Source organism: Fonsecaea pedrosoi, assembly GCF_000835455.1.
Source record: "Fonsecaea pedrosoi CBS 271.37 unplaced genomic scaffold supercont1.2, whole genome shotgun sequence".
Taxonomy (NCBI): Eukaryota; Fungi; Ascomycota; class Eurotiomycetes; order Chaetothyriales; family Herpotrichiellaceae; genus Fonsecaea; species Fonsecaea pedrosoi.
The window spans coordinates 4287294-4310413 of record NW_013550614.1 but is presented as its reverse complement, the minus strand read 5'-3'; the positions used below and the strand labels follow the sequence as shown (position 1 = coordinate 4310413).

At 52.8% G+C, this 23120-nt stretch overlaps 8 protein-coding genes across 8 annotated transcripts; 5 read left to right on the top strand and 3 right to left on the bottom strand.

The window, feature by feature from the left end:
• Positions 1-287: 287 nt before the first annotated feature.
• Positions 288-1232, top strand: Z517_03524 (uncharacterized protein; the record flags this gene model as incomplete). The annotated part of the gene is made up of 1 exon (XM_013432628.1): positions 288-1232. The coding sequence occupies one exon, from the start codon at positions 288-290 to the stop codon at positions 1230-1232; it is 945 nt and encodes a 314-aa protein (XP_013288082.1).
• A 952-nt stretch (positions 1233-2184) lies between these two features.
• On the top strand, positions 2185-4586 carry Z517_03523 (uncharacterized protein; the record flags this gene model as incomplete). Its single annotated transcript, XM_013432627.1, has 2 exons — positions 2185-2227; positions 2395-4586. The coding sequence occupies 2 exons, from the start codon at positions 2185-2187 to the stop codon at positions 4584-4586; spliced, it is 2235 nt and encodes a 744-aa protein (XP_013288081.1).
• A 65-nt stretch (positions 4587-4651) lies between these two features.
• On the bottom strand, positions 4652-6812 carry Z517_03522 (uncharacterized protein; the record flags this gene model as incomplete). The annotated part of the gene is made up of 2 exons (XM_013432626.1): positions 4652-6351; positions 6428-6812. 2 exons carry the CDS (start codon positions 6810-6812, stop codon positions 4652-4654), a joined length of 2085 nt encoding a protein of 694 aa, XP_013288080.1.
• A 687-nt stretch (positions 6813-7499) lies between these two features.
• Positions 7500-9904, top strand: Z517_03521 (uncharacterized protein; the record flags this gene model as incomplete). Its single annotated transcript, XM_013432625.1, has 2 exons — positions 7500-9567; positions 9627-9904. 2 exons carry the CDS (start codon positions 7500-7502, stop codon positions 9902-9904), a joined length of 2346 nt encoding a protein of 781 aa, XP_013288079.1.
• A 99-nt stretch (positions 9905-10003) lies between these two features.
• On the bottom strand, positions 10004-11047 carry Z517_03520 (uncharacterized protein; the record flags this gene model as incomplete). Its single annotated transcript, XM_013432624.1, has 1 exon — positions 10004-11047. One exon carries the CDS (start codon positions 11045-11047, stop codon positions 10004-10006), a length of 1044 nt encoding a protein of 347 aa, XP_013288078.1.
• Positions 11048-11754: 707 nt separating this feature from the next.
• Z517_03519 (uncharacterized protein) lies at positions 11755-13872 on the top strand (the record flags this gene model as incomplete). The annotated part of the gene is made up of 6 exons (XM_013432623.1): positions 11755-11852; positions 11947-12056; positions 12155-12569; positions 12647-13079; positions 13196-13333; positions 13495-13872. The coding sequence occupies 6 exons, from the start codon at positions 11755-11757 to the stop codon at positions 13870-13872; spliced, it is 1572 nt and encodes a 523-aa protein (XP_013288077.1).
• A 656-nt stretch (positions 13873-14528) lies between these two features.
• Z517_03518 (uncharacterized protein) lies at positions 14529-16052 on the bottom strand (the record flags this gene model as incomplete). Its single annotated transcript, XM_013432622.1, has 1 exon — positions 14529-16052. The coding sequence occupies one exon, from the start codon at positions 16050-16052 to the stop codon at positions 14529-14531; it is 1524 nt and encodes a 507-aa protein (XP_013288076.1).
• Positions 16053-21584: 5532 nt separating this feature from the next.
• Positions 21585-22876, top strand: Z517_03517 (uncharacterized protein; the record flags this gene model as incomplete). The annotated part of the gene is made up of 2 exons (XM_013432621.1): positions 21585-21806; positions 21860-22876. 2 exons carry the CDS (start codon positions 21585-21587, stop codon positions 22874-22876), a joined length of 1239 nt encoding a protein of 412 aa, XP_013288075.1.
• Positions 22877-23120: the final 244 nt, after the last annotated feature.

Genomic DNA, 23120 nt, shown 5'->3' with positions numbered 1-23120 from the left:
CAATGTCTATGTATCAATAGTTTGACCATCTGAAACAGTTAGCAAGTATTTTGTCATATAAATAGTGCAACACAGTCTTCACTCACCATCAGTCAATGCAAAAACCAAGGCTGAGCCCCTAAGCTGTCACGTGACCGCATTATTGTCCTCGACACGAGAATGTCGGGCCACCCTGGCATCATAAACAAAACAGACTTCTCTCCCTCGAGTGTACTACAACCACCACCCGTGTCTTTCCAGTTCTGATTACTCCAGTTTGTCAAGTCAAGTCGCATCAAATATTCACGATGGAGCAAGTCCAGGAGCTTGTCCTCAACCCTTTAAAACCCTACCTTATCCCGATCACTCACAACCTACCCGCTCCGATCAATGACCTTGCCATCAACCTCCTTGGCGAAAGCTGCCACAGCGCCCTCCTCCTTGACCTCGATTTCGCCTCCCATCCCGAATGCGTTTCCCTGGCCATATCCAAAGCCTTGGGCATTGTCATCATCACCGCGGCATCTGTCGTGAAAGTCCCCCAAATCATCAAACTCGTCAAGTCCCAATCCTCAGAGGGACTATCGTTCACAAGTTATTTGTTGGAAACGACCAGCTTCGTCATATCCCTGGCTTATAACATGCGCAATGGCTTTCCGTTCAGCACATACGGCGAGACCGCACTTATCGCCATTCAAGACGTGGTGATTAGCGTGTTGATTCTGGTCTATTCGAAGAAGAGCGCGCAGGCGGGTGCCTTTCTAGCGGCTTTCGGTAGTGCCGTGTATGCACTCATGGTCTCCGACACACTTGTCTCGAATGCACAAATGACCAGTCTGCAGGCGGGTGCTGGTGCCCTGAGCATCGCTAGCAAGCTGCCACAGATCCTCACGATCTATAGCCAGGGTGGAACAGGCCAGTTGTCTGCGTTTGCCGTCTTCAACTACTTGTTTGGCAGTCTCAGTCGAATCTACACTACAATTCAAGAAGTGGATGACAAGTTGATCTTGTACGGATTTATTGCCGGGTTTGCGTTGAACGCGGTTCTAGCAGCCCAGGTGGTCTACTATTGGAATAGTCCGACGACCGCAGGGCACGCAAAGGAGTTGACCAAGAACGGCCAGGGGGGACTCAAGGGAGTTGGACAAAAGGGGAGTGCCGCAATGGCCACTCAAGAGGCGGCTAGACTGAGTCCTGGCAAAGCCCAGGGCACTGCAAGACCGAGCAGCAGCAGCGGAAGAAGAAGAGGATGAGTAGCTTCATATGCTAAGGTGTCATCAGGCTCCCCTAGTAGCCTGGACGCAATTGAGTTGAAAGCATCTTCCCGCGCTAGTTTTCCACACGGTCAGTGATGTCTATCATCCTTAATCCTGGACATGTTGTTGAGAAACAGAGTTTTTGCGTCTACAGTGTCATTCTTTCTAGAATCAGCCGACAAATGTTATTACTCCACGCTGGCCAGAAGCACCCTTCCGCCTTTTCAGGACCTATGTTGGCTGCCCAGCATCAGTGCCGTTCGGGCCACCTGAGCCTGACGATCCTTGTACTCCGTGAACTATTCCTGCTGAAGATGCGGTCTTCGCTGATCGCCGGGTGAATCAAAGGTACTTGTACTGGAGCCACTAGAAGATATTATCGCCTTGACTTCGAAGCGAAGATGTGCAGTAACAAGATACCTATCCCTAGCTTGGATTAGAGCCCTGGCATATAGACACTTCCACCAATCAGAGCGACCAATTCGCGGAGAGGGAGAGAGCTGTCCACGCTTGGCAGAGATGCGTTGTTGGCATCGCGCATACCATCGTGGTCCATGTTTTCCTATTGGAAGGCTTTACTCGAGGTTCCAGTCTCGAATGATGGCGCAACTCGCAATTATATTAATTGCGCACTCGCGAAGTAACGTGCCCGCATGGGTTTCGCAGTCACGTGGAAAGCCTGATAGGAGCACTGTACCGAGTGCGGAGAAACATGTATGGGCTGGGCATGTTTGTGGGGTTTATCCTAGGTACCCGCTGTGGTTATTGGTATGTGGTGATTGACACCTGCCACTGACCTCCCTCTCTACTCGACGTGTCTGAAATCCGAAAGTTGAGCCTGCAGGCTTCCTGCGTCCCTGGTCAGTCGAAAATTCTTGAACTCAACAGTCCATACCCTTGTCAAAGAGTCCCTCGACCGAACATTTTGTTGCCGATGGGTGTTCGCAGCATGTGCACCCGTGACGATGCAGACGACCGCATCAGTGCATCGCGTAGGCTGCGTCCAATGCATGAGAATCCTTCTTCCTGCTGATGGTTTGTGCCTAGTCTATTCCGGCCTGCAATCGCTGTCGGACGCGGAAAACACGCTGTGACACGGGTCGTCCACGCTGCGCCCCATGCGTCCGCTCAGAGTCTCCCTGCTTCTACTTCGACCCAGGTGCGAAAGCCAATGTTCCTCGACAATTTATCTGTGACCTAGAATCTCAGTTGGAGCAACTTCAACTTGAACACGACAGACTGCTTGCGGACGATTCAGTTCATGTCAGAGATGCAGAAAGCCTCCATTCGAAGACCTCCCATGACGGTGAAGGTTCGCCTGCTGAAGCGGCACAGCGCAGTCGTGCCGTCTATCCCACCTTGGGAACCTCTAGCCAACATGCGCCTCGTGAACGTAGAATCGGAAGCATCCAAGCCGATTTGATTGATCTGGGAGGTGCTCGAGGCGAAGCACACTATCTCGGAGACTCAAGCGGGTTACACATTGCACGAGCTGTACTGGAGACTGCTCGGCAAAACGACCCAAACTTGGATGCATTCTCTGTCCATGAGAGTCCACCGCTTGCCAACGACACTTCATGTCCTACATTTAATGGGCCGGCGACTTTGCCAGGCTACGAAACCACCCAAGAACTCACACGTATATTTTTCTCTCATTTCCAGGTTCAGTATCCGATCTTGGTCGAGGAGGAATTCTTACAAGAAGTTTTGAGTCTTTCCACCAGCCGACAGACCGGTGACCCTGGTGCTTCACGCGTGAAACCCCAATTCATGCTCACAATGGTGATTGCCATTTCTCTTTCCTGTCTCTCTAGGAGTAATTCCCACACAGCTGCTCTCGCAGAGAGTTATGCTAAGAATGCACTGCTGGACCTCCCGGTAATTCTGCAAAGGAAGGACACACAAGCGTTGCAGTGTACTCTACTTTTGCTTCTCTACTCTTTGCTCACCCAGACCAAAACACCGACCTGGTATATTTCTGGACTCTGCACGAGGATGTGTGTGGACCTTGGGCTGCATAGCGAATCTTCAATCCTGTCCCAGGATCCCGACTTTCAGACTGATACAGAAGATCGAGTGATCGATACAAAGAGACGTTTGTTCTGGGTCACTTATTCCTTCGACAGGACCTTGAGCACTATTCTCGGACGCCCGTTTACTCTCCCCGAAGAGACAATCGATGTAAAGTATCCATGCTCCACCATATCAATCGGTAAACGTGAGCAGGTGGTGCACTGGCTGCGTTTGCAGAGAATTCAGAGCCAGATGGTGCTGAAACTATACGGACCGACCAAAACACATCACCAAGGTAACGAGGGTGGCCTCCATACCTGGGCCGGCGAAATATCTGCCAGCTTGGAAGACTGGCTGCAGACAAGTCGACGGCTGGAGAACGACGACCTTCAGGATTCTGACTGGTGGACTTACTGGTACTACAATACGCTCTTGTTCTTGAATCGACCATCTCCAAGCCGACATGAGTTCGACCCTAGCCAACTCGTCACTTGCCTTGCAGCGTGCAAAAATACTATCCAGCTCGCGTTCATTCGACATAACACCAAATTGACTGGCTTCACTTGGCTGGATCTCCAATATCAACTCTCAGCAGGAATCACTCTTCTGTTTGCCCTTCGGACTTGTTCGGACGTTCGTGTGGAGGCGAAGCGAGACTGGACCACAATAAAGAGCTGCTTAGTGCAATGGGAGAGTGTGCTCAATGAAATGATCAAGACGTGGCCAAAGGTCAGCCGCGCAAGGGATATTCTTGTCACTTTAGCGCAACAGACATCAGAAGTGATGGAGAGGGAGATCAGAGGTATTCCACAGTCTCGTTCACGCGGGGCAGGCTCACAACCCTCTCAAAATTTACCATCGGCAGCTATTGATACATGGTTGACATTGAACACTAGCAAATACGCGGCTGCCCAGCATAGGTCGGAAAGCGAATGGCGTGCTCCTGGAGCAGACTCGAATGGTATGCAATGCCTCCAAACTCTTCCAGAAGAGAGCTCAGGGGAGGCCATGCGTCAACAAACTTCTGCTACAAACGACGAGACTGGCAGAGCATTTGGCACTAGAAGCTCGTTCTCAGGGCTGTCAACATCAAATACCATATTTAACGCCAACAATCTTCTTGAGTCTGGTCACATGCAACCCGAAGAGTATCCATGGGACTGGCACAACTCATTGGAAATCCAGGACTCTTTCCAAGGGTTTGAGACTTTCCAGTACTTTGGAAACATTGGACGACTGCCATACGACGATATGGCCATCTTCGGTGACTTCGACCCCATGGAGCCTTCCTACATGGAGAGTGCCTTGAACTTTGAAGGCGATTTCGAGATGACATAATGACAACACCTTCCCATGTTGCGACCCTCGATATATCAGAAAAGCAGTCCCGTCTGCGTGGTACGCTATCTAGCAGACTTCACATTAGTGATCTCCGAGATCAGTTCTTGCAGCTCATTGCGCGCACCATCCCGATCTCGATCTATGTCAACAAGATGCAATCTTGTCGGAGCCGAATGACGCCAGAACTGGACAACCTCGTTGGGCATGCGCGACTCCATCTCTTGAATCGTATCCTCGCTTTGTCTAATCTGCGGCCTCATAAGCAACTCTACAGCGGCCGTGCTCAACTTTTCGAATTTTTTAGCCAGAAGACGGCCCTCCTCCCATCGGTCTGAAAGCGATCTTAACATGAAGTTGACATCTGCAACTCCGCTCCACAGATCAAGTGATTGTAGTGAAGCCACGGTGCTGGCTTGTTCATGATTGCTTCCTGGCAGGTCGTCATCTGCATCCTGAACATACCGCAATTGCCAGTAAGCATGGATGATTGCAAGGCCGGCAGTGTAGACCTTTGCTGACGCGATTTGTACATAAAAGATCTCATTTGCTTCCACCAATCCACGGTATGTCTTTGCGAAGCTGAGGGACGCATCCCACAGTTCCCGGAGGTCTTGTGGTGTCCTTTTTTGGATCGCACGACACGGCCGATAGAGGAGCATCAAACCCTGCAACCACTCGCTCCTTAGCAGAATACGAGCGTGTTCCGACATGGATATAGGGTTATCCCGAGCCCAATCCTGGAACTGCTCCAACAATTCAACCACCAACCCAGCAGGATTATGCGGTCTCTCTGACATGTACAACTTTTCATATGCAAGTGATTGGAGTTTCAGGACATGATATCTTTGCCTATATCCCAAGATTTCGTCCTCGGTAGCTTCAGAGCCGATGCTGAAATTGGGCACATCCACGTGAATGACCTTGTCAGAGATTTCACAAGGGCGACCAGTGCCGAGGGAGATTGAGCGGTCAAATGAATACATGGACCAGAACAACCGACGTCTCGTCTCCAGCACACTGGCGCTCATCTGAAGGGATGGAGCACTGGGATCCTGGTGCAACCCGAGATCGACGCAGATGCGCATACCTACCCCAACCAAGTACCAGGCATTCAGTTGTGACGGATTCAGAGTAGCATATTGAATGAGGAACAGGATTGCCTGTAATCCAGCTATTGTGTTCGGAAGGACTGCGTGCTCACGAAAGCGCAGGGCTGCCAGGAAGGCCTCAACTGCACTACGCGAGATCACAGAATCGACGTTGCGTGAGAGCGATGCTGTCGAGATAGCACAAACGACCAGGACAGTAAAATACGAATACCCGATGTTTGTTACTCTGTTCAGGCCATCTTCTGCCTCCTGGCCAGCTAGTCGGGGTGGATTTTCGACATGAAACGTGTCGTCCTGCACTGACGAGCCAGACGTGGAGTCGTCGTAGGCGAGCCTGAAATGTGTCCAGAAGCCCTGGACTGAGAAGAAGGGCAGGCGTGGATACACACGCGCGAAGTACTGGTTCGCCAACTTTCTGGCGGTTTCAACCCTTGGGAGGAGGGCGCGAATTTCGTCCAGCTGGTTCAGGTCGATGACTGAAGGCACAACGATTGACTCGGAGGCTGCCGCCAGGACGATGGTCGCCAGGTGCGGACCGTCAAGACAAGAAGGATCTGAAGATGAGGCAAGAATGGGCAAAGCCCCGATCTCGGATATGAGTCGGTCAATTTGCGACTTCTGGACCAGGCTGGGCCTGCCGCCCGGTTCAGAACCTATCGACGTCCATGTCAGTCACCAAGAACCTGATTATCATGGAAGTCTACGGGGCGACAGCATATACCAACGAACCTTGAATAGAAGCGGCCACTGACGATGGCATCAATCCGGCCGGACCATGTTGATCCTGCACCGGACCTCTTCGCAGAGCACTCTCTTGTTGCCTCGGGTTCCCGTCTTTATGGAGTGCAACCTGTAAGCGACGAATGCGGGCCTGAAGGTAGGTAGCGTAGTCACGCTCAAACCCCTGTCCATCCTCGTTTAGCGAGCAGCTGGAGGCTCGTCCATACTTGCGGCAGCCACTGCACGCAGGTAACTGCCCATCACACCGGATCTTTCGAGCTTTGCAGAACACACAGGCAGACTGCAGCTGTTTGACAGTAAGAGAAACGTGCGAAAGTGGATTGTGTGACGGGAGTGGCGATGAGCGACTGCTCGTATGGGAGTCTGCTTGCATTCTCTATGCAGCAGGTCGATCAATGTCATGAGTCAGGGGCACAGCCGATTAGGTGAGAGAAGAAGTGCCATCCATTGCGATAATCTGAGTCTCCCCTCGAGCTGAAGTTCATCGAGTTCCCGTTGGAGTTTGTGAGATGCGCTCCAATGAATCCCAATCATGTGACTTAAAACTTTCGCCGTCAACCCTGCAACCCTCAGCAATCATCTCTACCCAGTCCTGAAACTTTGCAAGCGATCGCTTCTTCTGCTTCCTCTTCTTCTTCTTGCATCCTCGGCCGCTCTCGGAGACTCGCGTGGTGACACTTGAGTACCGTGGTATCCTGCCAAGAATGTAACTGACATGGTTCCGAGGGAGACGGAACCGCCGATGCGGAACCGCCGAGCCCTTTCTCTCTACCCCTTCGTGAAGCTTGCGGCGGGAATGGACTCAGTAAGACACCAAATGGAGGTGCCTATTTATGAGAGTGGAGTTCTAGTGGACACTGGAACGCTCGGTGAAGCGGACAAGCGTGAGAGCGGAAAGAGGGAGGACATGTTGACAATATGAATATCTCGACAAACTTCGCCCCAGGCGTCAAGCCAGAACCCACGAAACAGGCTCTTACGCGTCTTGGAATATTGTCTACTTGATTCTTGCTAGGCTTTACCACGGGTAAACTTGCTTCGAGCTTGCACGCACCCCAATATGGCTCCATCACGATTGTTGCCTGAGCTGGAATTGATTCGGGAACCAGCGACTTCAAGCCGTGATTTCCGCCGAAAGGAACTCAATGCTGACTTGTGTGTATGCGGAGGCGGCCTTTCTGGTGTGTGCACCGCTGTCACAGCGGCCAGACAAGGACTTCGAGTGGTCCTACTTCAAGACAGACCGGTGTTGGGAGGAAATGCCTCGTCTGAAGTACGGCTATGGATCTTGGGGGCGACATCGCACATGTTCAACAACAATCGATATGCTCGAGAGGGTGGCCTCGTTGACGAGATCCTTACCGAGAACATGTATCGGAACCCGGAGGGTAACCCTGTTATTCTCGACAGTCTGCTCCTGGACAAGGTCATTTCAGAGCCCAACATCGAACTGTTGCTCAATAGCACATTGATAGGCTGTCAAAAGGATGGAGACAGAATTGAGCGTGCTCGGGCTTTCTCTTCGCAGACCTCCCTGGAATTCGAAGTCAAGGCCGCTCTATTTGCAGATTGTACGGGAGATGGTGCTCTTTCGTTCCTGGCTGGGGCCCCCTTCAGAATTGGCGCAGAACTAAAAGAGGAATTTGGGGAGTTGTTTGCCCCTTCTTCCGAGTATGGTCATTTGCTTGGTCACTCAATTTATTTCTACTCGAAGGACACTGGCCGACCCGTCAAGTATGTGGCTCCTTCATATGCTCTTGCGGATATCGAGAGCGAAATCCCCAGGTACAAGACCTTCACTGTCAAAGAGATGGGCTGCCAGTTATGGTGGATTGAGTATGGAGGACGGCTGGATACGGTCCACGACACGGAAAAGATCAAGTGGGAACTGTGGCGAGTTGTGTATGGGGTTTGGAACTACTTCAAGAACTCTGGGAAATTTCCACAAGCCGAGAACTTGACGCTGGAATGGGTGGGAATGATCCCAGGCAAAAGAGAGTCACGAAGGTTCATGGGCCCGTACACCATCAAGCAACAGGACATCATTGAACAACGCTATCATCCGGACGCAGTTTCTTATGGAGGATGGTCCATTGACCTGCACCCGGCGGATGGAGTCTTTTCTGAAATCGACGGCTGCACTCAGTGGCATTCAAAAGGCGTCTACCAAATCCCCCTGTCGACCATGATTTGTTCGCAGATTCCGAACCTGTTGTATGGTGGCAGGATCATTTCAGCAACCCATGTCGCATTTGGATCCACTCGAGTCATGGCAACTTCGGGGAACAACGGGAACGCTTTGGGGATGGCAGCTGCTGTTTGCCAGAAACTCGGCGTCGATCCCGTTGCACTCTTACAGAAGGACAAGATCCACTTACTGCAGCTCGAGTTGATGCGGTCGGGGCAGTATATTCCTGGCTACAAGCTGAATGACCCGATCGACTTGGTCAAAGGAGCTTGTCAGGTTACCGCATCTACGGAGTTCAAGCTGCACAAGCTTCCAGCAAATGGGCCGCAAAAGGTCCTGACGAGGAGTCTGGCTCAAATGTTGCCTCTCCCAAAGGGGCCAGTTCCGTCCTTCCGACTTACAGTCGAAGCTATCGAAGACACGAAGCTCACCGTGCAGCTGCGTGGATCCAAGAAACCATACAATTACACACCCGAGGTCATCCTCGGCGAAGAGACAATCCGCCTTACAAGTGGCAAGAATGACGTTCAAGTTGACTTCAAGGTTGAGAATCCGCACGATCAGTATGTCTTTCTCTGCTTGATGGAAAACGAGTCTGTCGCCGTGTCGACTACACTGGACAGGGTATCTGGAATGATGACTGTCGAACATGAATGCACCCAGAGTCCACCAGCGGGAATTGGGATTGACGCTTTCGAACGATGGACTCCAGTCCGTCGACCGATGGGCCACAATATCGCGCTGACAGTGACACCTCCTGTCGAAGCATGGGCAGCTGAAAATGTACGAAACGGGGTTTCTCGCCCAACCAAGAGAGCGAACTGTTGGGTTCCTGCAGGTGGACAGGGCGAGGGTGAAGCGCGGGCGTTGAGGATATATTGGGAGACACCGGTCAAAATTGGTCGACTGGTGGTAAGCTTTGACACGGATTTCGACCATGGTTAGTACATTCTGTTAGTGATTGTTCTCGTGCGATGGCCTTGCTGACTCTTGTCTTAGCTATGGAATCTGTTCTGCGAGGACATCCGGAAAGCCGTATTCCTTTCTGTGTACGATCCTGGCGGGTGGTCGACCTCGCCCGCCTCGACGCCGATGGTCAACCATCTACCCTCTATCAAGAAGACGACAACCATGTCACACGCCGCGAGATTGCTTTTGTGGAAGACGGGGCCAATGCCGGGCCTCTGACGAGCGCCATTGGGGTCGAAATCCTTGCTCTGAATGGGGATGAGAACGTTTATGGTGGCATATTTGAGGTCCGTGCGTATGAGGAGTGAATATGCGCTTGAAGGAGATCATACGTTTGGTCCATGTTGTATACAAGGAGATATGAGTGGACGTTTCACTACCAGAGACTCGGAAATATACCGATAGTGCTAGTTCTGTCTGTGAACTCGCCTCTCCATCTTTTGTATTCCTGTCCATTTCTGCAGCTGAGTCGTATGGACCCGACACGCCGGCGTCATCTTCAGCGCCCACATCTTGACCTGCCATTCCAACGACTTGCTCCCGCAGAAACAAATCGTTGGAGCACCGGCCGTATTGGCTAAGAGAGCATCTTTCGTAGTTTCTCCCTTTTCATGTCCTCCATCCTCTGCCACCGCCGCCGAAAATAGATCGTCCATTGTCATGCGTCCGAAAGTGAAGGACAGTGTCGCCGCCGATGGTCCTGATCTGCGAACCCGTGCCGCGATGTCGTCGCACTTTGACCCAAGAGGCGCCACCGACTCCTGTTCGAACGCTTCGGCCCCGCTTGTGAGGAAGATGTGCATTGTCGTCCACTGGCAAGGGTCGAGTAGACGCCGTTGCAGGAGATGGGACACGAGGTCGATGTCATCGGCGTGCAGAGACCACAGAAGGGTCCGTCTCATTCTGGTTCTCGTGTCGTCGCGGTCACAAGGGCTCAGGGGAGATGGGAGGAAAACGCATATTCCTATCCCACCGGCGACGCAGACTAGACCGGATGGAGGAAGAGGAGGAGGAGTAGGAGGCAAGGAACAAGTGCTGAGATCTTCAGGAGTGAATCCCCCACCGACACCGACGACTTGGACAGTCAGACTGCGAAATCGCGGAAGACCAAGCAACCCCGTCACACTGCCGTTACGGGTGATGAAGACAACCGCCTCATCGCCAGCCTCCTGCTCATCTCCATACTCATGCTCGCCGTCCCGTCCAGATCTCGTTTTCCGAGACGGAGGATTACATGGCGTCACTCGGATCCTCCGCCGTTCATCGTCCAGAGCCCTCTCGCCACCGATCAAATCCAGGCCCGCGGGGAGCTGGAGTTGGAGATACTGCGACGGACGCCATGAGAACTGGCCTTGGTCCTGTGGGAGATGGTGGAAGGTGTGTTGCGATATTGTCGGAGTCAGGCATCGCGTGGAGTGGTGAGTCAGGACGGCGTTACTAGAGGAACACATTGAGAAGGGCAAGAATGTCGTCTGCTCTCGCTCATGTCTGACTTACTCTTATCTGTCAAACAACAAATGAGGATTTTCGGCTGTTTCGACATTCTCGCTCTTGGACTTCTGCTGTTTTGGATGCCTCTGGATTCATCAGCTGCCTGATCAACCTCTGGCGTCTGTCACTCCACCATCTCAGACGGTTATGGCAGAGCAACTACAAGTCCAGGTGAGAGAGACGGAACCTCCGACTCATCGCCAATTCTTCTAGCTTGAGCGCTAGGGCCCTCCGTCTCGGAAGCGTGAGCCATTGTCCTCCACAAAAACACCGCTTGGGCTCGCTTCCCACCAATCCGCTCGACTCGGCACGGGGATGGCGCCTGCTAACGCGTGGGAGACACCATTCGTGGTCCATTCCGATGCGAGCGTCGTCTTCTGCTCTCCTCTCGTCGTCCAGTAAACGAGCTGGGAGTGCCGAAGAGGAGAGGAAGCGAGAAAGGCTGGGAGGAAAGGGGACATGTTTGCTGATCGCTACATAAAAACCCCACCGTCTGTCTGCTTTGCATTGAGAGCAGACCAGGTTCAGTGATTGTCGAGGGCCGCTTCACCAGCCGCTGAACATACATTGTGCCAACGCCTCTATCGTTCCGGTCGTTCAAGGCTGTTCTAAAGGGTATTTTCCCTCACTAACATCTCCTCGGTTCCCAGCCAGGTCCTCGAGAACCATGGAGGCAACGACAACGACACCGCCTTCATCGCCCAGGGCTAACTGGCGACTCTACTTGGCCGCGGCGTGGATGTCCCTCGGAGCCATATTCTGGGGGTAAGTGTCTATTTCTGAGCCTTGCCTTTCTGGTTTTCAATGCTTTGCTTGTCAAGATGCCGGATGTGCTAGGCTGACTGGTAGATGGCTCAAGCTATGACATTGGCATCATTTCAACCATATACGTCGCCCCCGGTTTCATCTCGTCACTGCACCATCCGTCGTCGAGCGAGACAGGACTGATTACGGCGATTTACTATGCTGGTATGTGACTGGTACTGTTTCCCGAATGATCTTGTCGTCCATCCTTTCCAATGTGTGTCTTCTAGGAGAAAAGCTGCTAATATGCCTTATGGCTCTAGGCTCTTGGACTGGCTACGCCTTCATCGCGGGCCCTGTCAACGAGAAATGCGGCCGTCGCTGGACCGGCTTCTGGGGTGTCTCAATCCTCTGCGTAGGAGCAGCCCTCCAAGCCGGCGCCGTGCACCTTTCCATGATGATTATCGGACGCATCGTTGCGGGCCTCGGCACCAGTCTGGTCGCCTGCGCTGTGCCGTTGTATCTCAGCGAGATCAGTCCCGCGAGGACGCGAGGAGCCTTTGTCGCGTGCAACCAGATCGGCATCGTCGCCGGAATCAGCGTCGCGTTCTGGATAGGCTACGGCTTCAGCCACTGGACCACGGGCAGAGGAGTCGATCTTCAGTGGCGATTGAGTGTCATCATGCAGTTTGTCCCTGCGGTGCTCTATCTCGCTCTGATACCCTTTTTCCCTGAGAGGTAAGGAGCCCTATGACACCGCGAAACTCGACCGTCCCCTAGGACTGCGAAGTACTTTGACTAACATCTTCCAACAGCCCTCGATGGCTCATGGAGCAAGATCGAGTCGACGACGCTGCCAAAGCCCTCGCTGCCCTGCGCGGGCACTCGTCGAACGTGGCGTCGGTTCAATCCGAGCTCGATGAAATCCACGCCAACATCCTCTGGCACAAGACGCACTCTGTTAAATCCGCGCGGGTGCTCTTCACCGACCGGCCGCTGTTCGCACGGCTCTGGCGCGCATGGACGTTGAATTTCCTGCAGCAGATGAGCGGCGCCTCGGGGATTCGCTACTACTTGCCGTCAAATTTCAGTGCGGCCGGGACGTCCAAGGAGCTGAGTCTGCTGGCGAGCGGTATCGACGGGACGGTCCAGGTCGCATGTACAATCGTTGGGCTGTTGCTGATCGACCGTATCGGGAGACGGTGGGCGCTGTCATCCAGCGCGGCGATTATGGCGTTCAGTTTGATGGTGAGTTTTGGCCGGGTATTCCTCGATCATAGCTCGCCTTCTGGGATCTTGATTTGCTGTTTCTGTCGGATGTCGTCCGGAATGCATATGCTGACAGCGCGGTGGTGAATGCATAGATCAACGGCGCATTGCAGACGGCGTATCCGAACCAAGTCAACAGTGCGGCCAACTACTGCAACATCTTTTTCATCTTCTTCTTCACTCTGGGCTACTCGATCGGCTCGGGTCCTGTAACCTGGATCTATTCATCCGAGGTATGCCTTCCTTTCCCTGTCATTTATCTGACTACACAACCAAAGAGGGTGGATATGACATCCTAGCCTATCCTACCCCGTCCGCTCGACCCCCTATCTGCAACTCCCTCTTTCTCCCAGCCCCTGCCCTCCCTCAGAACTAATACAAAATCTCCCCTCAGATCTTCCCCGCCAACGTCCGCGCCTCGGGCCTCGGAATCGCCGCGTCCGGCCAATCCATCGGCGCCATCATCGTCGGCCAAGTCTGGCCCGTCGCGGTGCAGAACATCGGCGCCCGAACGTACTTCATCTTCATGGCCTTCAACCTCGTGTGCCTGGCGCTGGTGGTGCTCGCGTGTCCCGAGACGGCCAAGAAGTCGCTCGAGGAGATTGACTCGCATTTTGGGCGGATGAATGTCTTGGACGAGCGGGATTTGGGTGTGGGTGACAAGGAGATGGAGAAGGAGAGGGTAGGGTATGCCGAGACGGTCGAGGTTGCGGAGGCGGTGGGGGGGACAGAAGTGAGAAAGGATGTGAGAACTCAGGCTTCCACGGGCTGACTGGGGCTTGTGGATGAAGGGGTCCCTTATTGAGCTCCTCGATCCTTGCCTTGGGAGTGAATTTGTATGTACGCCACATTCAGTGAATCCACGACACCGACAAACTTGTTGGACATTCGCCTTCTCCTGTGAGCTGTATTGCTATAATACTCTTGACATGAATCCGTGCTCAGCCGAGTTTCCATTTTTCCTTCCTCCCTCTCTCCCTCGTACCCTTCCTTTCGGCTACAATATACGCACAGACACCTAGCTGCATGGGTAGCTATGTAACTATGTAGATAGCATTGGTCGAGAAGATGGAAGAAGCAGCAGCGGGCGAGCTCATTCGATTGGTGATAGATACCATGCATAGTATGCCATGTTATATTGCATCATATTAAATCACCCAGTACTTAGTACCTAGTACCCAGTTAACCGACCCAATACCCTTCTTGTAGCAAGTAAATAAAGTCAGTAATATGCCGTGGGTGGAAAAGGACTTTAGCTTAGGTATGTATATATATATATGTATGTATTTCCAAAGAAAAGCACACCCAAGACTTTCTTTTAGCCCTGGCGCCGTTGTGGCGGACCCTCGTACTTTACAAAGTACATACGAGCCGCATATTATCTTCCTTGGCTAAATCCCAAACCCTGGATGCCTTGTTAGAGAAGGGTCATCCATTCCAGTTCCCCAGGTAATGCCTCTCAATCTGCGCCACGATCGCCTCCGAGTCTTGTTCACGCTGCTGCTGCTGCTGCTGCGTGGGGCTTAGAGGTGTCGGGTCCGACAGGGACCGGGCGGGCGGTTGTGGTTCAAAGGGCTGTGTCTCGAGTATTCTTGGTACAGGAGCCGTGGGAGGAGGTTGTGAAGGGGGAGGAGCGGGTGGTGGTGATGGTGGTGGTAGTGGCGGCGGATGAGGAGAAGCTGACGCTGAAGCTGGACCTGGGAGCGGAAGTGGCTCGATCGCGTCCGGGTCAAGGTCTGGACTAGGCAGGGCCTGACCTTTTACGTTTGTCGACGACTCGTTCTTGTTGTTACGGGCATCTCCCCCTGGGACGCCAGAATCGATATTCTGGCTCTTGTTGTTGTTGCCGTCGTCCCTCCTCCTGTAGTATTCCATGTCTCTCCCCAGCCCGCCAGAGGGCAGAAGCACGGACTCTTTGCGCGAGGCATCGACCCCTGCATTATCCCGCGCGTCGGTGGCCGTGATCTCGGTGCTCACAAAGGAACCATGCTTGACAGCCCCAGATCTCGGCGGCGTCGGCCCACTAGCGTCGGGGGACTCTTCATCCGGGGCGGGAAAGCTGCTGGGCGCGATGCCATGCTTGATCAGGGCGAGGAGCTGGTTCAGCACGATGAACTCGAGCTTCAGCTTGACGGCGTAGCAGAACGGGTGGATGACCACCTTGAGGGTGAACATGTCGTTGCAGTCGACCGTGATGAGCACAATGTCGAAGACGATGGCCACGGCCTGGGCGGTGATGAGCAGCTGCATGACGCGGTGGGTCTGGCGCGAGTAGATGTCCTTGAGAAAGTCGCGCGTGCACCAGATGTACATGAGCGAGATGATGGTCTCCTGGACGCTGAACCACACCACCTGGATCCGCTCCATGACCTTCATGGGCATGTACCAGATACCGGGGTGCGGGGAGGAGATGCCAAAGTCAAAAATGATGATGGGCGTGTGCAGGACGATGGCGTCGGTGACGATCATGGCGAGGACGGCGCGGCGAATGCGCCGGTCGTGCACCACGAGATTGAGCCGCGAGTACAGCACGAGGGAGAAGCCGGTGACGTTGCCGACCCAGCCGATCTTGAAGATGATGCTCGAGATGATCCAGTTGCTCTCGTTAAAGAGCTTGAGGATGACGCCCAGCACGTGCAGCGCCACGCCCCATGTGCAGACCAGGAGGGACCAGAAATAGAGACCCTTGTGCCGCCGGAAGGTGAAAAACACCTGCAACGTCAACTCGACCGTCATCCAGATCGACACGGCACAGAACCCGGCCACCAGACAGTATGCGGTTGGGTTCCATGGGATGGCCACCGGCTCGAGGGCCGGGTGTAGACTCCACTGGTCAGCACTCAGGGTCAGTAGATGCTTCACCCGGAAAGACGTCGCCTGGGAAGTGGTAGACAAGGACGGATAAAAACCCACATCGTATTGTGCCAGCGGGACAAAGTGACATGCCGACATATCTCAGCTCGAGGACGGAGTGGCTGTTTGTTATTGGGATTGGGATTCCATTGGGTCTCGCCAGCCTCAGATTGCGTCGTAAAAGCTCGTAAAGCTCGTAAAGCCTTGCGCCAGCCTCTGTCTAGTTCCCCTGGTGTGATTCTTGGACCTTTTCCCCTTTCTTCTTCTACGCCGCACGGTCCGTGGGAGACTGTCCCAAGCCCTGCTGAGGAACTCGTTAAGCAGCCAACGAAATCAAGAGGAACAAGCGATAGGACCGGCGACGAGCGACGATTGGGGACTTGAGACTGGTCGAGTCTCATTCAGGCCTCTTGTAGTGGTCTTTTTCGAGCTTTGTCAATATTGCAACTGGAAATCAAATCAAAGGCTCGGATGAGAAAGCCAGTGGCCGGTCCCGTCACCAGTTTGGAGGAGTTTCTCTCTCCTCGCTGCGAGCTGGTGGTGCTGCATTGATTCTGCAGACGACCCAGTCCAAGGCCCAATCGCTCCATGGCCTGCCTTGCCTGCCTGCATTTGCCCGCAACGGCCGACGGCGGTTCTAGGCGATCGATATACGAGGGGCATTGAGGTCGTCTCGGGGTCATAGGCCAGGCGTTGGGATGCGCACCAATGCCATGATGAAGAAATGTTTCTCGGCAGATGGGCGTTTGGTTGGGCAACGATCTTTGACAGGTCAGGGCGTTTTTGGTGGCTGGTTATTAGTGGTCAGTAGAATGAACGGTTTGGGCTGAACTGGACAAGACAAGCAGAAGCGGAAAGGCGGAACAAGGGACACAAATGTGAGATGACACTGCATATTTGTTGTCGTTGTCGTCGATGTCGTCGTCGCTGTCATTGTCGCTGTCATTGTCGCTGTCATTGTCGCTGTCATTGTCGCTGTCATTGTCGCTGTCATTGTCGCTGTCATTGTCGCTGTCATTGTCGCTGTCAGTCCCTCACAATATTCGAGGCCACCCACTACTCGCTACAGCCACGAGGGAGTCAGGATCTCAACCATGTCGCCAACCACACTACGAGAATCTCCAGCAACTTGAGCCGAAAAAAATCTCGGAGCTGATCTGACTGATGAGGATGAGGAATCATGGGATGCGTCGGAGGCTAAAAGCTCCTCGGCGCTCCATAGCGCGTCATGATATGCAAACAATATCGACGGAAATCCATAGTGGCAATCTCAGAAAAAAAATATAACAAGTAATAATAGTCGCGTGTCACGACTCTGCGCGCGCGTCTACGAGTTAACTCGTTCGTACATTAGTCTGCCTTATTATTGTGGGGGAACGACAAAGAGAGGATTTGCTTGGGAAGGGGGCCAAATTGGCATCTTGGTTGTACGAGGGATCGAAAACAAAATGCTGTATGGTGTTATTCCGAGTAGATGGAACGGGGGAGCATATTGATAGTCACAGGAGAAACGAGGAGATGGAAAGAGACGAGCTGAGTTTCATCAGATCTGAAATTATATTGAACTCCATATACCAACTTACCGAGTGTTGACCACCAGCAAAAACGCTGATCGATCTGGACTTTGCAACACTGGCTCGGCTGTCTCAGCGTCATCTCCGGCAAACGCGTGCCCTTGTGCCTTGTTGCTTGGGATCCTTTTTTGCTTCTTTTTTTCTCTTCTCCATCTCTTACATCGCGTGCATACTTGGTACATGGGTCCCCGTGTCGTGTCGTGGAGTCAGGAGCTCAGCCATAACCGTTGTCAGGTGGTACTTAGGTGGTCCTCGTCCTCGTAGACACCGCTGAGGAGATGCTTCGGTCTAAAACCCACGGGCCCTTCCTTCTAGTCTCCTGCTGATGTCAATAAGTGGGTAAAGTATCACCAAGAGGAAACGGTCAAGGAGGAGGGTGGAGGGCTCATGCGTCTTGAGTTACACGGATCTGTAACCGCTGGAATAAGACTGCATCAGAACTCTGTAACAAAGCGAGGGAAACTCACTGTTTTGCAGATCTGAACCAGAGGTATAATGTCGAGACAGGGGTCCTTGTGCGAGTCAAAAAGGGTGCAGCAGCTTTCCCTCAGATCGACTCGCTTGACGGAGATGAGGGTTTGCCAGAAACGAACAACCCGATGGTGCCGCCTCTAAGATTATCCCTGTTGTAGGTAGGATGGTTTGCACATGGAAGGTTTGGAACCATTTGGAGTGGCTGGAAGAGCTTCCGATACATGTCGACCACTCACAGTGCTTGATGTCCAGCAACTTGTCGAGATAGGGAACGGAGCACGGAGTACCCTCGTACCCTTGTAGATCTCTGGATCTCTAGGCACGACAGGGGGACAACTCAAAGCTAATTGACCCATCTACCCATTTCTCGTATCCCTGTCGTCCACAAGTAGCACAATCCTGGGGTCACTTTGGAATCGGTGATGCAAGGCAACAGAGGACGAACAACCACAGAGTGGTGCAGCATCAAAGCTGTGCTCGCCATCTGCTTCAGGTCGTTTGAGCTGGGCTGGTCCTTGCGGCGAGAGCTAGCCACCATCATGGAAGTCTTCTCCTAGCGAAAGACGAGAAACTCCGGATAGCCAGGGCCATGCAGAATCATCTCACGTCAATCACGAAGATCGCGCAACAGCAATTCCCGCGTGTTGGCTCGCAGAGCAAAAAATTGTCTGGGAGTAGTCCCCTCGTACTGCAGTAGTGACAATTCGCTCGCAGCTTGCCGGTCAGGCTTGGACCCCGAGTAGCTGGTCAAGACTTCTGTGGACTCCGTCAGGCTTGCATTAGCCAGGTTCGAAAACAAGGACCTGACGGCGACATGGACCAATGGACGCGCCTTGACGCGCTCTCCTCAAACCTCCAGCCGCGCGACCAGAGTGGATGTGCTGTATGGTTTTACATACATAGGAGACCAAAAAAAGGCAAAAGGATGGCAAACACCGCAAAGAGCTCGGGTTGTAAGTACTTGGTAATGGGCCTGTACCTCGTACTTGTCACGGGTAACGACCAAAACAACAATGGGTTGACGGGTGATCGGCTCAATACAACAAAATGTCGGTTGTCGATCTGATGATACATACGAGTAACAATTTGTCTGAGCTGTACTGCCCATCAGGAGCTCTAATAGGAAGTAAAAGGAAATTTGTTGGTGTCAATGATAGGAGGTGTATTGGATTGAAGTGAAGTGAAGTGAAGTGACAGGAGTCTCACGAGCCTCAGATGAAAGGAGGAGGTGGTGGTAGTAGTGGTGGTGTGTTTACCGAGTATTGCGTGAGTACCGAGTATCTGTTCAAAGGCATCAAAGGCATCAAAGGCACCTACGAGTCAACCTGGGCATGCCTAGATACCTTGGGTTAGGGGGGCGTTAACGGGGGTGCTACCCCAGGCATTGAGCGTACTCGGTACAGTGACATAGTTAAGCCATGGTAATGCCTATCCCTCCCCGGGCCCTCTCGCTAGTGGCGATACTAGCCTGGAAACATGTTTGCCAGAGACCAGGACAAAGTTTCGGGGACCACTGGCCGTGGATAGAGGGCTGAACAAATAAACAGCTGCCACAATAGCGGTCACAGGCTGGCCTGGTGCCCTGCGTGCCCTGTCAAGCCTGTTTTCCCTCAATGAATAGTTACGGAATCGTCGTAAGTAGTAATGAACCGTACGCCATGGCTTGCGGCTGGGCTGGTCGCCGTTTCTGGAGAGCCAGAACCCGCATAATTGGAGCTTTTGCTTCCCTGGCTGGCTGTCGCGCAATCCGCCAACCCGCACAAGCTGCAACCCTCAACTTTTGCCCACCTCGCTGCCGTCCCTGATTCCCTGGTTGTTCTGCTGTCGACCCCTGCAAGTCGTGTCTGGGGCCGCGCCCACGCCCAATCGCTGCTGTCAGGGCCAACCATCTCGTACACTCCATTGACTCCACTCTGACTTCCTCATCTCAAGACTTCAGACGGGCCTCCTGTTCCTTTTTCTCCTCGTCCACCACCGTCCTTTCTCTCAAAATCCTCAATCCCATGAGGCCTTGACCTCGTCCTCTTTTTATCCTCTCCTTCCCCTCCTCCTCCCGTCGTTGGACCTTCGGATACATCACGACTCGCCTGTGTATCTCTCATGTCCTCGACTCTCCTCCCACGCAACCAGCTCTGACCACTGTTCCTCCTGAGCCTTGCTCGAGCTGCACCACCCACACCCTGCACTGCTCTTGAAACCTGCACTCGTTTACGCAGAACGTTCTGGATAGCGTTCTGCATTGGGTCTTCTGGGCACACAAAAGATCCTCCATCTCATCCAAGAGGTAAGGACCTTTCTTTGCAGTGGCTGGCTCAGACAATGGGGCAAGAGTGAGATACAGCCGTACCAGAGGTCTAGAAATAAAACAACCCCAACGACACCAGGTCCCGTGGCGGGACAGCTTCTCTCCTCTCCACTCAGGCCATTGGACATATCGACAGTTCCAGCATACACTTACCGTTTCCCCTGGCTCCTCACCGGTCTCCTCCTGTCCCTCGTATGCTCTCTCGGCTTCCCCACCCACCTTGATATCAAGCAGAAGAGCTCAACATGAGTTGGCGGTGCCCTGTGCAGATGAAATCAAGAGGAGGACCTAAACAATCTCAAAGTGTGCTGGGGAATCTTGTCAGAAGGGATGCAGTACCTCGTCGAGCCTCCTTGACCAGATGCTTAGAAAGGAGATTGAGCCCCTATAGCTCGACAGTCCTCTTGCCATGAAAAGAGAGACAGATTGCTCAAACGACACTGCAGGGAAGAGGAATTCGACCTGGTGTTGCCCTTGATCATCTATACCTTGGAACTCGGTGGACTCCCTGAGCGACACATGCAATCATCTTCGACTGGCTGGACCCATGACCCATTAACCCTTTTCTGCCACGCCCCCACATTTTCAACGCAGCCTGGGAAGTGTTCGCTGACCAGATATTCTCAAGCAGATTTGCATCTCCCTTAGCAGAACGAGGTCACCACAGTCTAGAATAGCCAACGTGCTTTTCAGATACCGAGGTCGGTGCTCTTTTCTCCATCCCTTCAATCAGCGGACTGACTTCATTTTAGATTTCCCAGTGCAAAAATCCCGTCTCCTCTGGAGGCCTCCTCAACCCGCATTCCAGTCCAAGGCCCCAATCACACCCCGGCGGAGTCGTTCATTCGACCTTTGCTGAACCTACGCACGAGCAGTCAATCTACTTGGCATACCAATCCTTGGCCAGATGAAGAGCATTCGTGTTGATCCCTAGTAACAAGGACTTCGAAATCGCCGTGCCCTTTCTCCCTTTCGGTATGTCCTAGCACCTCACTTACCTATCACCGGTCTGCTAACCACACCACGCACGCTCCAGCTTCCCAAGTCTAGAAAAGACACTTTTAAACTCCCTTGGTTCCTGGCCACCTCCAGCCTCGCGAGCAACATTTGATTGCGTCCGATCATTTCACTCCTTTCAAAGCTTTTGCCAACTACACGACTGTCACTCACTTTTTATCCGTCGTTAATCTTCACCCCTCGAGCAATCTCGATATCTCACCTCTGCTCTGCCTCACTTCCAATTGATAATTCATCCGCCATTTCACCAATCTTGCAATCATGGCTTTCAACAACAGAATCTCCTCCTTCGGCTCCAACGACAGTGGCTACGAGAGTGGCATCGTCGAGGTCTTTGACGAACCCCGCCGCCCAGTCATTAAGAACCCAAACCATGACAAAGAAATTGCGAGACATCGTCAGCACCTGATGGCGTCGGAGATGTCGAGAAGAGATGCAGATGAATACCAGCAAGACATGCTTGAGCATATGCTTAAAGTGGATGTAAGTAACGTTGGTTATTAACACGTAAGTCTAGACTGACACTTTAATTGAAGGCAGAGACCATGCCGGACGTCGACGCAATCGACATCCAAACCGAAATCCAATGGTACATGCGGCCCTACCTCCTCGATTTCTTGGTCGAGGCCCATACAGCTTTCCAGCTCCTACCCGAGACTCTATTTCTTACAATCAACCTCCTCGATCGCTACTGTTCGAAACGTGTCGTCTACAAGCGTCACTATCAGCTTGTTGGGTGTGCTGCACTGCTCATCGCGGCAAAGTATGGAGATAAGAAAGAGAAGGTTCCGACAATCAAAGAGCTAAAGTCCATGTGCTGTTCGCTCTATGACGACGACATGTTCTTGCAAATGGAGTGGCATGTTTTGTCTACCCTTGGTTGGGCCATTGGACATCCTACTGTCGACGCCTTTATGCGGTTGGCCGTCAAGGACAACGTCTACGACCCCGAGACAGAAAGTTTGACCCTCTACATCCTAGAGATTGCCCTCTATCACCGAGACTTTGTGTCCAAGCAGTCACACACCCTTGCCCTTTCGGCTCTAGTGCTAGCTCGCCACATCCTCGGTCGACCTCAAGCTCGCCCCAATGAGTTTGGTGCTCACTTCTGCAGCACCACCGTGATGGAGTTGCTACAAAAAGTTCAAGAGCCTTCGGGCATTTTGGCACGCAAGTATGCCTCGGTGCGCTACTCTGGCGTTTCTCGAGTCTTGACCAACTTCCTGGCTCAAAAGGCTGCCATGTCGGCCTCCCGAGCTCCGTTGACTCCGACTTACGATCTCAGCCCTCCCTCTGCTGTCACCAAACCCGCAGGCTCTGAATACTTTCAAACTTATGCCACACCTCAAAAGTCTCAGTTCCCGTCATTGGTGCAGCATGGTCTGTACACACCTCCTATCACTCCTGAGGGTGACATGTTCGGCGTGACACAGAAGACCTTCAACGCCCCTAATCAATGTGCACCTCCTACCCCAACTCCCACCACTGTGGACCAACAATTCACCTCACATTATCCGACTTCGACTCAGCAATGGAGCCGCGAAGCATACTGAATGTTCATTGATTTGAGCGAGGCTCATTACGCTCAAGAAGATAGATTGATCCTCTCAACTTTTCGCTTCGACCGCGTCATACTGTTCTGTTAGCACACAGAAGTGTTTCTACTACCGTCAGAATTGTGAGATTAGTTTTTGTGCATTGCAAGCGTTCTTGTCATGTTTCCGAGCATCGATATCCTCTATCAAAATTAGGGGGGAAAGAAATAACAGCGAAATCACTCTTTAATACCGGGGACCG